At 48.3% G+C, this 13,831-nt stretch overlaps 2 protein-coding genes across 2 annotated transcripts in view; one reads left to right on the top strand and one right to left on the bottom strand.

Moving 5' to 3' along the window:
* The window catches only part of LOC142198436 (uncharacterized), a 308,715-nt gene that overhangs the window by 110,170 nt on the left and 184,714 nt on the right, over window positions 1-13,831 (top strand). The window lies entirely within an intron of this gene.
* Window positions 1-13,831, bottom strand: part of LOC142196978 (uncharacterized) — a 39,366-nt gene that overhangs the window by 2,291 nt on the left and 23,244 nt on the right. The window contains 3 exon segments of the mRNA XM_075266948.1: window positions 11,183-11,309; window positions 11,393-11,581; window positions 12,874-13,005. Of these exon segments, the coding sequence (XP_075123049.1) occupies window positions 11,183-11,309; window positions 11,393-11,581; window positions 12,874-13,005 (448 nt within the window).

Raw genomic sequence — 13,831 nt, 5'->3', positions numbered from 1 at the left:
ATTTGTGATTTATTTATTTTCACAACACAAATTTGGAAACACAGGTAGATTTTGATTCAGCTTTTAAGTTAAAACCATAAATGGATCCAGCAGGGCGGAGAAGTAAAAGACCGTGTTCACATCTGTATTGGAGATTCCTTTTAACCTCTTCCCGACATGCGTCGTAATAGTACAGCGCATGTCGGGTCTGTAACTATGGCGACCGCCCGGGAGCTTTAAGCAGTAGACAACCGGCTCTAATGCCTCCGATCGGTCCCCGGACCGATCGGAGGCATTAACCCCTCCGGCGCCGTGGTCAAAGGCGCTGGAGGTGCCATTTTCCTAGCGGCGCATGGGCGCCGCCATTTTTCCCGGAATCGCCGGCTCCTGGAGCATGCTCCAGGGCCGACGTCATGTTGCCATGACAGCCAGGAGCCTGTACAAGGCTCCCAGGCTTGTCTGCAAATTCTCTCTTTTGCAGGCCGGTCTATGCATCCTGCAAAAGAGAGGATGATTTTTTGCAATGCATTGCAATGCATTAGCATTGTAATGCATTGCATTAGTGATCAGACCCCCTGGGATTCAACACCCCTAGGGGGGGTCTAATAAATGCAAAGAAGTATTAAAAGTAGTAGTAGTAAAAGTATTAAAAGTTCAAATCACCCCACTTTCCCTAGAACACATATAAAAGTAGTTAAAAACTGTGAAACACATACATGTTAGGTATCCCCGCGTCTGAAATCACCGGCTCTACAAATCTATACAAATATTTTTCCTGTTCGGTAAACGCCGTAGCGGGAAAAATAGTCAAAAGTGCCAAACCGCCATTTTTTCACTGTTTTGATTCTGATAAAAATTTGAATAAAAAGTGATCAAAGCAATAACATTTCCCGAAAATGGTAGAACTACAAAGTACACCCGACCCCGCAAAAAAAGACGCCCTATACATCCCCGTACACGCACGTATAAAAAAGTTACGGCCATTGGAATATGGCGACTTTTAAAAAAAAAACTTTTTTTTGGATTTTTTTTAAGGGGTCAAAATGTAAATAAAACCTTATAAATTTGGTATCCCTGGAACCGTACCGAAACACAGAATACAGGGGACAGGTCATTTTGTCTGCACAGTGAACGCCGTAAAACCAAAGCCCGTAAGAAAGTCGCAGAAATGCATTTTTTCTTCAAATCCACCCCATTCTGAATTTTTTTCCTGCTTCCCAGTACATTATATAGAATAAATAATGGCGGCATCATGAAGAAAAATGTACAATGTACATTTTTCCCTATCAGTATGTCTTTGGAGTATGGGATGGAAATCCATGCAAACACGGGGAGAACATACAAACTCCTTGCAGATGGTTTTTTGCCCTTGGCAGGATTCGAAGGACTCCAGTGCTGCAAGGCTGCAGTGCTAAACACTGAGCCACCGTGTGGCCCCCATGAAGAAAAAGTTGTCCCGCAAAAATTAAGACCTCATATGGCTCTGGGAGTGGAGAAATAAAAAAGTTATGGGGTTTAAAGGAGGGGAGTCAAAAACGAAAATCAAAAAATGTCATCGGCGGGAAGGGGTTAAAACCTCAGATGGTAAAGTCCAACACAATGATGGAGAACATAACAGACCCCTATTATAATCAATAGTCTCCACTGGGATCGGTTTCCTCCATATTATGGATTTCCATTTTTCTGTTCTACTTTTATGTGTCTAACCCTAAACAGAGAGATGGAAATCCTGAAGGAAGTGTGAACACAACTTGAGCCCTTCTAAGCCTATATCTCCCATTCCTTCTGGAGCTGGTAAATAAATTATCGAAAATTGGATTAAACTGCTGATAGTTCAGGGGATTCCTAACTGGTAAAATGAGTTTTTTTTTGTATTCACCATAAAATCCTTTTCTTATTGTATTCACTGAGGACACAGCACCATGGGGTTTAGACCTGGCCACTAGGAGGCTGACACTAGGAGAATCAGAAGCTGTTGGCTCCGCCTCATAGTCTGTACTCTCTCACAGACAGTGCACTAAGCCAGTGTGTACCGCAGCAGTGGAAGAGACACACAAAAAGAAAAAAGAACACAGAACCAACACCCAGGACCACCAGGTCCTGAACCGAAACAAGAACCAAAACAATAAAAAACAAAGGATTTTACAGTGAGTACAAAAAAAATCCCATTTTCTTGTTATTTCAATGGGGGACACAGCACCATGGGATGTCCTAAAGCAGTCCCAGAGAGTGGGAAATTCACAGCCATATGAACAACCTAGCGCACATCCGCTTATAGAACCTTACGACTGCAGCTGGAATCGGCAAACGCCACAGAATGGCTCTGGTAAAAATTTGTTAAAGTGTGGATGGCGGTGGCAGGTGGTGGCCTTACAGAGATGGGTGGCAAAAGCTTGATGCTGAACAATCTAGGAGGTTCCAACAACACTAGTGGATTGAGCCTTCACATCTAAGGACAGGTCCTTACTAGAAATGAGCGAACAGTGTTCTATGGAACTCATGTTCGATCGGATATTAGGCTGCTCGGCATGTTCGAATCGAATCGAACACCGCGTGGTAAAGTGCGCCATTACTCGATTCCCCTCCCACCTTCCCTGGCGCCTTTTTTGCTCCAATAACAGCGCAGGGTAGGTGGGACAGGAACTACGACACCGGTGACGTTGAAAAAAGTAGGCAAAACCCATTGGCTGCCGAAAACATGTGACCTCGAATTTAAAAGAACAGCGCCGACCAAGTTCGCGTCATTCTGAGCTTGCAATTCACCGGGGACGGAGGTTTCCGTCCAGCTAGCTAGGGCTTAGATTCTGGGTAGGCAGGGACAGGCTAGGATAGGAAGGAGAAGACAACCAACAGCTCTTGTAAGAGCTAAATTCCAGGGAGAAGCTTGTCAGTGTAACGTGGCACTGACGGGCTCAATCGCCGCAACCCAGCTTTCCCCGGATCCTGAATGGAATACACTGACAGTGTATTCCCGTATAACCGATATATACACCCCCGATCCCCGTTCCAACGGTGTGCCCCCCCACCTTCACCCCAGAAATACCCTGCAAGTCCCCTAGCAATAGAATTGGGGCTATATACACCCACTATTTTTGCTACTGCCATATAGTGCCATTGTCTGACTGGGAATTCAAAGAATATATTGGGGTTACAAGTACACTCAAGTCCTGCCACTGACATATAGTGCCAGTTTCTGACTGGGAATACCTGGCCGACACCAGCTCTGCCCTCTCCGATCCCTCTGTGCTCTACAGCCTACACTTATTTTCTCATCTTTTTTTCTGCACTGCACATCTCTTGCCTACTTCCTTTGGGATCTCAGAAGTGGTGGTCTCAGTGCTGAGAAACACATCTGAGTCCCCCATGCAATATGCATTAAGAGAACCCTGGAGCCTACCATAGCATCGAGCCTGGCTAAATGCAGAGAAAGATTTTGGACCACTTCCAGAGATGGTAATTTCAGCGCTGCAGTTGGCAACGGATGGTGTAATGGGATTAGCTGAGGGATCGCTGTCTTGACCACTTTTTGGCACAAAATGAAAGTCCAATCCAGCCAAGTATGGTGCAAGGATATGATGCAAGGACACCTACATATCCGTCTGTGACACATTGGGGAGTTCACCCTCATCCGCCCTTTTGGCCTGCACCATAATGCGCCTCTTCCCAGCTAATCTAAGCGCTGAATTTAGGGACCGCCTCATGTTTGGGGGAAAGTGCTGGTGTGGACGGCACAGTGAGGTGGCGCAGTAGACACTCTGCCCAAAAAGGGCAGAGTGTCCCCCAGCCGGGACTCCAACATCTCCTGGGCCAGATTTTTGGAGATGAGGTCGTTGAAGCCTTGGGCATGTGGGTGGGTTGCGCTGTACTTTAGCATGAAATGAAAGGCCTGGGAGATGGGGAGTTGCTGGGAAGAGGCGCATGATGGCGCGGGCAAAAGGAGAAGTGGCAGGAAAAGGGGAGGATGAGGGAGAAGTCAACAAAGTGGCGGAGGCAGATGAAGTGATGTCCTGGCTCGTCCTCTGGAGTGCATCGCCAGCACTGTGAGCAGAGGCAGTGGCATGAACGGCGGGCGACGTTTGTCCTGCCGTTGCTGCCTGCCACTGATTCCAGTGCTTGGATTCCAAATGACGGTGCATTGAAGTGGTGGACAGGTTGCTCTTCTCAGGGCCCCTACTCGATTTCGAGAGGCAAATTGTGTAGACGACACTATATCTGTCCTCGGCGCATTCCTTGAAAAAACTCTACACCTTCGAGAAACGTGCCCTCGATGGGGGAGTTTTTCTGGGCTGGGTACAAAAGGGAACATCTTCGGACATTCCGGGTCTGGCCTGGCTTCGGCAAAGCAGCTGACCTCTGCCTCTGGACATGTCTCTGCCTCTAGCTACCCTTTTTGGTGCTGCACCTGCCTCAACATCCACACTACTTTCCCAGCTTGACATCTGCCTTGTCCAGGTGGGGTCGGTGTCCTCGTCGTCCACCACCTCCTCTTCCAACTCCTGTCTCGCCTCCTCCTCCTTCACAATGCACATGTCAACTGGCTGCCCTGACAGCAACTGCATCTCATCGTCGTCGATGAGGGTGGGTTGCTGGTCATCCGCCACCAAATCGACCGGAGATGGAGGAGACTCTAGTGTTTGAGCATCTGGACACAGATACTCGTCTGTTAGGTGGAATCACGAAATGGAGGGGCAGGTTGCGGTACAGTCAAAGGAAGGGAGAACAGCTCTGGGGAGCAGGGACAGTTGGGGTTATTGTTTTGGGAATTTTGGGTGGAAGGAGGACAAGACTGTTGGGTAAGAGGAGGTAGAGGCTGACTGGCTGGTGGACAATGTGCTTTAAGCGTTATCCGACAGCCATTGCAAGACCTGTTCCTGGTTCTCGGGCCTACTAAGGTTTGTACCATTCAGCCTAGTTAATGTGGAACTTTTGTGCAAAGTGCAGAACTTAGGGCCCGCCTGATGTTAAGGGACACACGCTGGTACAAGGCTCAACTCACCCTAAGTGCCAAAAACACTGCTGGTGCAAGGCTCTACTCATGCCAAGGGCCTCAATCTCTGCTGGTAGCTCAGCTTAAGGTCCTGTAACTTTGTTTGGAAGGGCTCATGTTAAGGGCTAGAAAAGTGAATTTTGGAAGGTCTTACCACATCACACACACACACACACACACACTCAAAATGACAGTTAAGGGTGAGGGCTTTTGGATTTCCCATTGTCTATTCCATCCGTGGTTGTCATGGGGAATGTGATTTAAAGGGGTGGTTGTTACTGTTTGTTGAGCTTAAATTGGGGTTTGTGTCCATCCATTTGGGGAGTAAAGAAGGTTTCCAGGTATTTTCCCACTTTGATAGAGGTTTTTTTGAATGTGTAAAGTGTGTAGTTGTTAGGCTGTGATGTTGGGGTAATAGAGGGTCTTTGGTGTGTTAGATGCCCCCAGACATGCTTCCCCTGCTGGCCCAGTGTCATTCCAGAGGTGTTGGCATCATTTCCTGGGGTGTCATAGTGGACTTGGTGACCCTCCAGACACGGATTTGGGTTTCTCCCTTAACGAGTATATGTTCCCCATAGACTATAATGGGGTTCGAAACCCGTTGGAACACACGAACATTGAGCGGCTGTTCGATTCGAATTTCGAACCTCGAACATTTTAGTGTTCGCTCATCTCTAGTCCTTACCCTTAAGCCGATAGGCCTCCTTAAACGTAGTCCAAATCCATCCAGAGATGAAAGCCTTGGAAGCAGGCAGGCCTTTCCGAGGGCCCGTCAGGAAGGACGACCAAGACATCTGAACAACGGAAAGGATCAGTGATAGACAAGAACAGCTGAATCACCCGGACAACATCCAGATAGTGAAGGGAACACTCACAAGAATTCTTAGGGTCCGGACAGAAGGATGACAAGACAATGTCCTTGTTGATTTGAAAAGAGGAGACCACCTTTGGCAAGAAAGAAGGTGGCAGATGAAGGACAACCTTGTCCCGTGTGGAGAACCAGAAAGGGAAACTGCTGAGACAGGGCAGCAAGCTCAGAGACCCTGCGAATGGTAATAGCCACCAGAAAAGTGGAATATCCCAAAAAGGCTTGAAGGAGGAGCCTGAAGCACCTTCAGGACGAGATTAAGATCTCATGGGTCTACGGGTGGACGATAAGCGGGAAGCGCAGTGTATCACACCCTGTAGGAAGGCCTTTACCTGAGGGTTGTAGGTCAGGGTCTTCTGAAAAAGTATAGAAAGGGCAGAAACCTGTCCCTTAAGAGAAGAATGACCAATACCTTGATGCAGACTGGACTGGAGAAAGGCCAGAATCCTGGGAAGGGAGAAGGAGAGCCGATGGTCATTGCTCTCTCACCAGCGAACGCAGACCTTCCACGTGCCATGGTAGATCTTGGCGGAATGGAGTTTTCGGGCTCTGAGCATGGTATGGATAACAGGCTCTGAAAACCCATGACGCCTCAGAATCTCAGCTTTAATAGACACATTGTTAAATGTAGCTGAGGTAAGGGGAGGTGAAACAGCGACCCTTGAGACAGAAGGTGTGGCTGCAGGGGAAGCCACCAAAGAGTATTCGCAGGAATATGAACTCCATGTACGGGGTCCCACAGGGACAATCCATAGCCACCAAGATGCCAGGAACCACCTCAGTACTGAGCTTCTTGAAAACTCGAGTGAGAAGAGAAAGAGGAGGAAACAGGTAGAAGAGGCGGAAGTCTGACTAGGAAATCACAAGCACGTCGTCTGCGATGGCTCGAAGGTCCAGGGACCTGGTCATGTATCGGGGATCTTATGGTTTAGGCAGGAGGCTAAGAGGTCAACGTCGTGAGTGTCCTACCGGGAGCGCAGATGGAGGAATATTTCCTGGTGAAGAGACTACTCACCCAGGTTTTTCATGGCTTAGTAGTTTGCCACCCAATTGTCTACACCTGGAATGTGGAGCAAAAACGTTATGCTCCACTAACAGCAGAATGCGGAAGGCTTCTAGAAGGGCCGCATGACTCCTGGTGCCCCCCTGATGGCTCAGGTAGGCGACTGCAGTGGGGTTATCGATCTGGACTCTCACTGTACACCCCTGGAGGAGAGAGGTCCAATGAAACAGAACTAGGAAGATGGCCCTCAGTTCCAGCAGGTTGATCTGGAGGTAGGACTCTGCCCTGGACCACAGACCCTGAACAGTCAAGGCACTGAAGACCGCTCCCCAGTTGGAAAGGCTTGCGATGGTCGAGATTACCTGCCAACGGAGGGAGAAGGACTTCCCCTAGGAGATTCCTGGAGTGGTGAGCCTCGACAGACTCGAAGTGGCAGGAGAATCAGGCAGTTGAGGCTGGACGGAGACCTGTCACAGCGTGCCAGAATATCAGAGCTGTGTTCAAGGGGTTGTCTATGATTGTTTTATTCATGATCTATCTTACATGACAGGACCAAATCACATTAGTACAGATCAGATCTTCTCTATAATGTCCCATATGATTCTGCTGCTTCTAAGTATGAGAGAGATATGAAGCAGAATCCCCTCTACTGTCTGTGTGCAGTGTGTGGGAGACATCATAGCAGCTAGTCTCCAGCCATGGCACTACTGCAGGAGAGTAAACTCTACAGAGAGGACTCATGGCAAAAAGATGTCTACAGGGAGGTCCGGGCCAGATGGAGAAGAAACAGGAGCAAGAAAATGACTCCAGAGAAGACGTCACCTGTCAACCACTGGATTAAACTGTCTCTTAGGATGGGGCTACATGATGATTATGGCCACCATATCGGTCATGGAGCTTCTATTTTCTCAATAACAAGTGATGTAAGTGAATGGGTGGTATTGTGGGCCAGAGGTTGGGGCGACTGAGAGTCACAAATAACACCTGAGCCCTGATATGTCACCGCTATTACAGTAATGGGGGGCTCAGTGCTAGTGTAGAGAGTAGCATCAGCTATAAATACAGCCCGGCCATTCATGGAGATGATAAGCACAGCCACTGATGACCCAGTGAGTACATGCCAGGATCCATAGGAGAGCGAGGAGGGAATGTCTCTGTCCATTCACAGCTCCCTGAGCCCCTGCACGACACGTAACACAGCGGATCACTGCCCCCCCCCACCTCTGGAGTGTTACTCTACTGGAGCTCTAAGGGGAAACCGACCTGAAGAAACCTGGGACTTCTCCTTCTCCATTCATGACTCCGTACCTGTGGTAACACCTCCTGGAATCTCCTCCTCCACTTCCCTCTTACACAGGTGATGGCCCCTCATCCTCTCTTCTTCAGCCTCCGCTTTAATATCAGTCACATCTTCTCCCTGATTTCTGGCAATGGCTCCATCTGTAGGAAACACACAGTGATGGGATAGATTGCCATGTGATGAGGAGATGATGGGAGTAGTAGTATCTAGAGGAGAAAGTCTCCGCTCCTTACACTGCTGATCAGTCCAGGAATCCGTCTCCTCTTCTGCTTCTTCTTTAACCTCAACCTTAATATCCATCAGATCTTCACCCTAAACAGGGAAGAAACAACATTCACTTGGGTTCTGTCACTTTATGGTCAGGTTTTGGTGAGACTGTAAGGAGATGAAACATCCGCCATGTTTGCCTTCAGTAGGTGATCCTGTGACTGGTTCGGCCCCATGGGACAGGTAGGTCACTACTCCGGAGAGACCCTTTATTTCTCCACATGAGGATGTCTGTAGTGTCACAGGAGAGCTCGCATTCCAGTTTGAGTGTGTCTGGATCTGGCGGTATTATGTGCACATCCCTCCATATGTTCCTGTTCTAGGAAGGGTTACATGTGGCCTTCACCTGATGATCACAAGTAGCCCTTATACACTCTGTGTAATGACCCTCCGCGCCCTCTAAAATATAATGTCCCTCTTGCTCCCACACTATGCCCAGGGAACATGTATTCATCATTCCAGCCTTCAGCAATCAGTGTCGCCTCCACAGTGATGGAAGTGATCATTGCACTAAGAAAGGGGATATGGCTGTGAGTCCTGACATGAAGGAGTCCCTGCATTAGGAAGGGTTACTGGTGCTCATACTTACTAGGCTGCGACTCCCAAGTGCACTCTGATGTAATTCAGCAAATGAGCTGTCACTGACTCATTTACTGCGTGAGAGACGGAAGATTTGGGCTCAGGCGAGGGGAGTATCATAACTGCCTAATTCCTGCTGTGTGATTGGTGGGATTAGTATTAGTTACTAAATAGTCTAACTCCATAGTATTATATCAGTGACAACCACCACCAGGGGAACTAGGAAGATCTGGGTACTGTCCTGTATACAACTAATGGTTGGGAACTAGAGCGGCAACAGGCTGGTACTACTAGCACTCTCTGCTAAGGAGACTTATCTTTCCTCAAGACAGAACAATGAAGGGAAGACTTCAGTGCCATCTACCTGCTGACTGTCTGGTACATGTATGAGTGCAGGAGCGGCGAGCTCCACCCCCTATATAGATGTACCCCAGGACTCAGCAGCGCCATCTACCTGCTGACTGTCTGGGACATTCTCCTCCGGGCAGTCCTGGGAATACAGAGGACTCAGGGGACATCTCTCGGTGGGATTTCTCCTACTGGATCCATCTGTGGAGACACAAACACACAGTGACGGAATACATGAGCTGCTGGAGATCTGTCTATACATCAGACACTTCTAGGGTTACTTATGGGGTGACCCCAATGTTCTAAGGATTGGACATAAACAAAAATATCCCTAGAAAACCCCTTTTAAGCAAAGTATTTTGTTTCTGCAATGTATAGTCCTAGATTACCAGGTCTACTCCACCGGCCCAACAAGAGGAGCAAAGACACGAATATATCTTATAGATATGTCTGACATATATTGCAAAGCCGGGCGGTATATTATATATGTCTGTCCTTACCATGTGATGTCTGGGGGGGCCGGGGGTCTGTATATAAGATATATATATATCTCCTCTTACCATGTGATGTCCGGGGGGGCCGGGGGTCTGTATATAATATATATATCTCCTCTTACCATGTGATGTCCGGGGGGGGCCGGGGGTCTGTATATAATATATATATCTCCTCTTACCATGTGATGTCTGGGGGGGCCGGGGGTCTGTATATAATATATATATATCTCCTCTTACCATGTGATGTCCGGGGGGGCCGGGGGTCTGTATATAATATATATATCTCTTCTTACCATGTGATGTCCGGGGGGGCCGGGGGTCTGTATATAATATATATATCTCCTCTTACCATGTGATGTCCGGGGGGGCCGGGGGTCTGTATATAATATATATATCTCCTCTTACCATGTGATGTCCGGGGGGGCCGGGGGTCTGTATATAATATATATATCTCCTCTTACCATGTGATGTCCGGGGGGGCCGGGGGTCTGTATATAATATATATATCTCCTCTTACCATGTGATGTCCGGGGGGGCCGGGGGTCTGTATATAATATATATATCTCCTCTTACCATGTGATGTCCGGGGGGCCGGGGGTCTGTATATAATATATATATCTCCTCTTACCATGTGATGTCCGGGGGGGCCGGGGGTCTGTATATAATATATATATCTCCTCTTACCATGTGATGTCCGGGGGGGCCGGGGGTCTGTATATAATATATATATCTCCTCTTACCATGTGATGTCCGGGGGGGCCGGGGGTCTGTATATAATATATATATCTCCTCTTACCATGTGATGTCCGGGGGGGGCCGGGGGTCTGTATATAATATATATATCTCCTCTTACCATGTGATGTCCGGGGGGGCCGGGGGTCTGTATATAATATATATATCTCCTCTTACCATGTGATGTGCGGGGGGGCCGGGGGTCTGTATATAATATATATATCTCCTCTTACCATGTGATGTCCGGGGGGGCCGGGGGTCTGTATATAATATATATATCTCCTCTTACCATGTGATGTCCGGGGGGGCCGGGGGTCTGTATATAATATATATATCTCCTCTTACCATGTGATGTCCGGGGGGGCCGGGGGTCTGTATATAATATATATATCTCCTCTTACCATGTGATGTGCGGGGGGGCCGGGGGTCTGTATATAATATATATATCTCCTCTTACCATGTGATGTCCGGGGGGGCCGGGGGTCTGTATATAATATATATATCTCCTCTTACCATGTGATGTCCGGGGGGGCCGGGGGTCTGTATATAATATATATATCTCCTCTTACCATGTGATGTCCGGGGGGGCCGGGGGTCTGTATATAATATATATATCTCCTCTTACCATGTGATGTCCGGGGGGGCCGGGGGTCCTCCATCATCACCTCCTTGTACCGATCCTCGTGTCCTTCTAAATACTCCCACTCCTCCATGGAGAAATAGACAGCGACATCCTGACACCTTATAGGAACCTGACAACACAATGATACAGTCATCACCCCTCCCCCTCCAGTGCTGTTACTGGAGAATTTCCCAGCATTCCCAGCAGTGTCACCTCTCCAGTCAGCAGCTCCAGCATCTTGTTGGTGAGTTCTAGAATCTTCTGCTCATGTATCAGGGAGAGAGGGGGAGGGGCTGTGATGGGGCCCCGGCTCCTGCTCCCTCCTCCTCCTGGCTCTGTGATGGGGCCCCGGCTGCTGAGGGCCACACAGTCCCCCGATGTCTTCTTCACCAGTGAGTATTCCTGTGTATGGAGAGACAATAGATGATAGAAATGTAGTACAGATACCTCTCCGCTCAGCAGATACATGATAGAAATGTAGTACAGATACCTCTCCGCTCAGCAGATAGATGATAGAAATGTAGTACAGTTACCTCTCCGCTCAGCAGATACATGATAGAAATGTAGTACAGATACCTCTCCGCTCAGCAGATACATGATAGAAATGTAGTACAGTTACCTCTCCGCTCAGCAGATAGATGATAGAAATGTAGTACAGATACCTCTCCGCTCAGCAGATAGATGATAGAAATGTAGTACAGATACCTCTCCGCTCAGCAGATAGATGATAGAAATGTAGTACAGATACCTCTCCGCTCAGCAGGGAGATGATAGAAATGTAGTACAGATACCTCTCCGCTCAGCAGATAGATGATAGAAATGTAGTACAGATACCTCTCCGCTCAGCAGGGAGATGATAGAAATGTAGTACAGATACCTCTCCGCTCAGCAAATAGATGATAGAAATGTAGTACAGATACCTCTCCGCTCAGCAGATAGATGATAGAAATGTAGTACAGATACCTCTCCGCTCAGCAGATAGATGATAGAAATGTAGTACAGATACCTCTCCGCTCAGCAGATAGATGATAGAAATGTAGTACAGATACCTCTCCGCTCAGCAGGGAGATGATAGAAGTGTAGTACAGATACCTCTCCGCTCAGCAGGGAGATGATAGAAATGTAGTACAGTTACCTCTCCGCTCAGCAGATACATGATAGAAATGTAGTACAGTTACCTCTCCGCTCAGCAGATAGATGATAGAAATGTAGTACAGTTACCTCTCCACTCAGCAGATAGATGATAGAAATGTAGTACAGATACCTCTCCGCTCAGCAGATAGATGATAGAAATGTAGTACAGATACCTCTCCGCTCAGCAGATACATGATAGAAATGTAGTACAGATACCTCTCCGCTCAGCAGATACATGATAGAAATGTAGTACAGATACCTCTCCGCTCAGCAGATAGATGATAGAAATGTAGTACAGTTACCTCTCCGCTCAGCAGATACATGATAGAAATGTAGTACAGATACCTCTCCGCTCAGCAGATAGATGATAGAAATGTAGTACAGTTACCTCTCCGCTCAGCAGATAGATGATAGAAATGTAGTACAGATACCTCTCCGCTCAGCAGATAGATGATAGAAATGTAGTACAGATACCTCTCCGCTCAGCAGATAGATGATAGAAATGTAGTACAGATACCTCTCCGCTCAGCAGATAGATGATAGAAATGTAGTACAGATACCTCTCCGCTCAGCAGGGAGATGATCTCCAAGGTGAAGTCTAATATTCTTCTGGTGATCTCAGTCCTGTCCTTGTCCATCCTTGGTGGGTCATTCAGGAGAAGGAGCGTCTGGAGGAGAAGAGGAGGAAACTGGATGAGCTGGAGGATCTAGTACTGCAGGAGAGAGGAGGGGCCTGAAATCCTCCAGGGGCCACATCATGTGTGATATACAGGAGCTCCTCACATGGATACAGGAGGATTCCCACAGACACCAGTGATGGGGCCAATTGCACATACCTCCCAACTTTTGAATAACAGTAAGAGGGATAAAATGTGCAGTGCGCGCAGCACAAGTTTAGCTCCGCCTACTTACATGTTGACTCCGCCCATTCTCATTAATTTTTCATGTGCCCCCACACAGTCCCCCTATCTCTGCCCCCAGTTTCATGTCCCTCCATCTCTGCCCCCAGTTTCATGTCCCTCCATCTCTTCCCCCAGATTCATGTCCCCTCCATCTCTTCCCCCAGTTTCATGTCCCCTCCATCTCTGCTCCCAGTTTCATGTCCCCACATCTCTGCCCCCAGATTCATGTCCCTCCATCTCTGCCCCCAGATTCATGTCCCCCATCTCTGCCCCCAGTTTCATGTCCCTCCATCTCTGCCCCCAGATTCATGTCCCCTCCATCTCTGCCCCCAGTTTCATGTCCCTACATCTCTGCCCCCAGTTTCATGTCCCCCCATCTCTGCCCCCAGTTTCATGTCCCCCCATCTCTGCCCCCAGTTTCATGTCCCATCTCTGCCCCCAGTTTCATGTCCCTCCATCTCTGCCCCCAGTTTCATGTCCCTCCATCTCTGCCCACAGTTTCATGTCCCTCCATCTCTGCCCACAGTTTCATGTCCCTCCATCTCTGCCCCAGTTTCATGTCCCTCCATCTCTGCCCCCAGATTCATGTCCCCTCCATTTCTGCCCCCAGTTTCAT

Source organism: Leptodactylus fuscus, chromosome 3, assembly GCF_031893055.1.
Source record: "Leptodactylus fuscus isolate aLepFus1 chromosome 3, aLepFus1.hap2, whole genome shotgun sequence".
Taxonomy (NCBI): Eukaryota; Metazoa; Chordata; class Amphibia; order Anura; family Leptodactylidae; genus Leptodactylus; species Leptodactylus fuscus.
The sequence above is the reverse complement of the archived record's forward strand: the minus strand, read 5'-3'. Positions and strand labels throughout refer to the sequence as shown.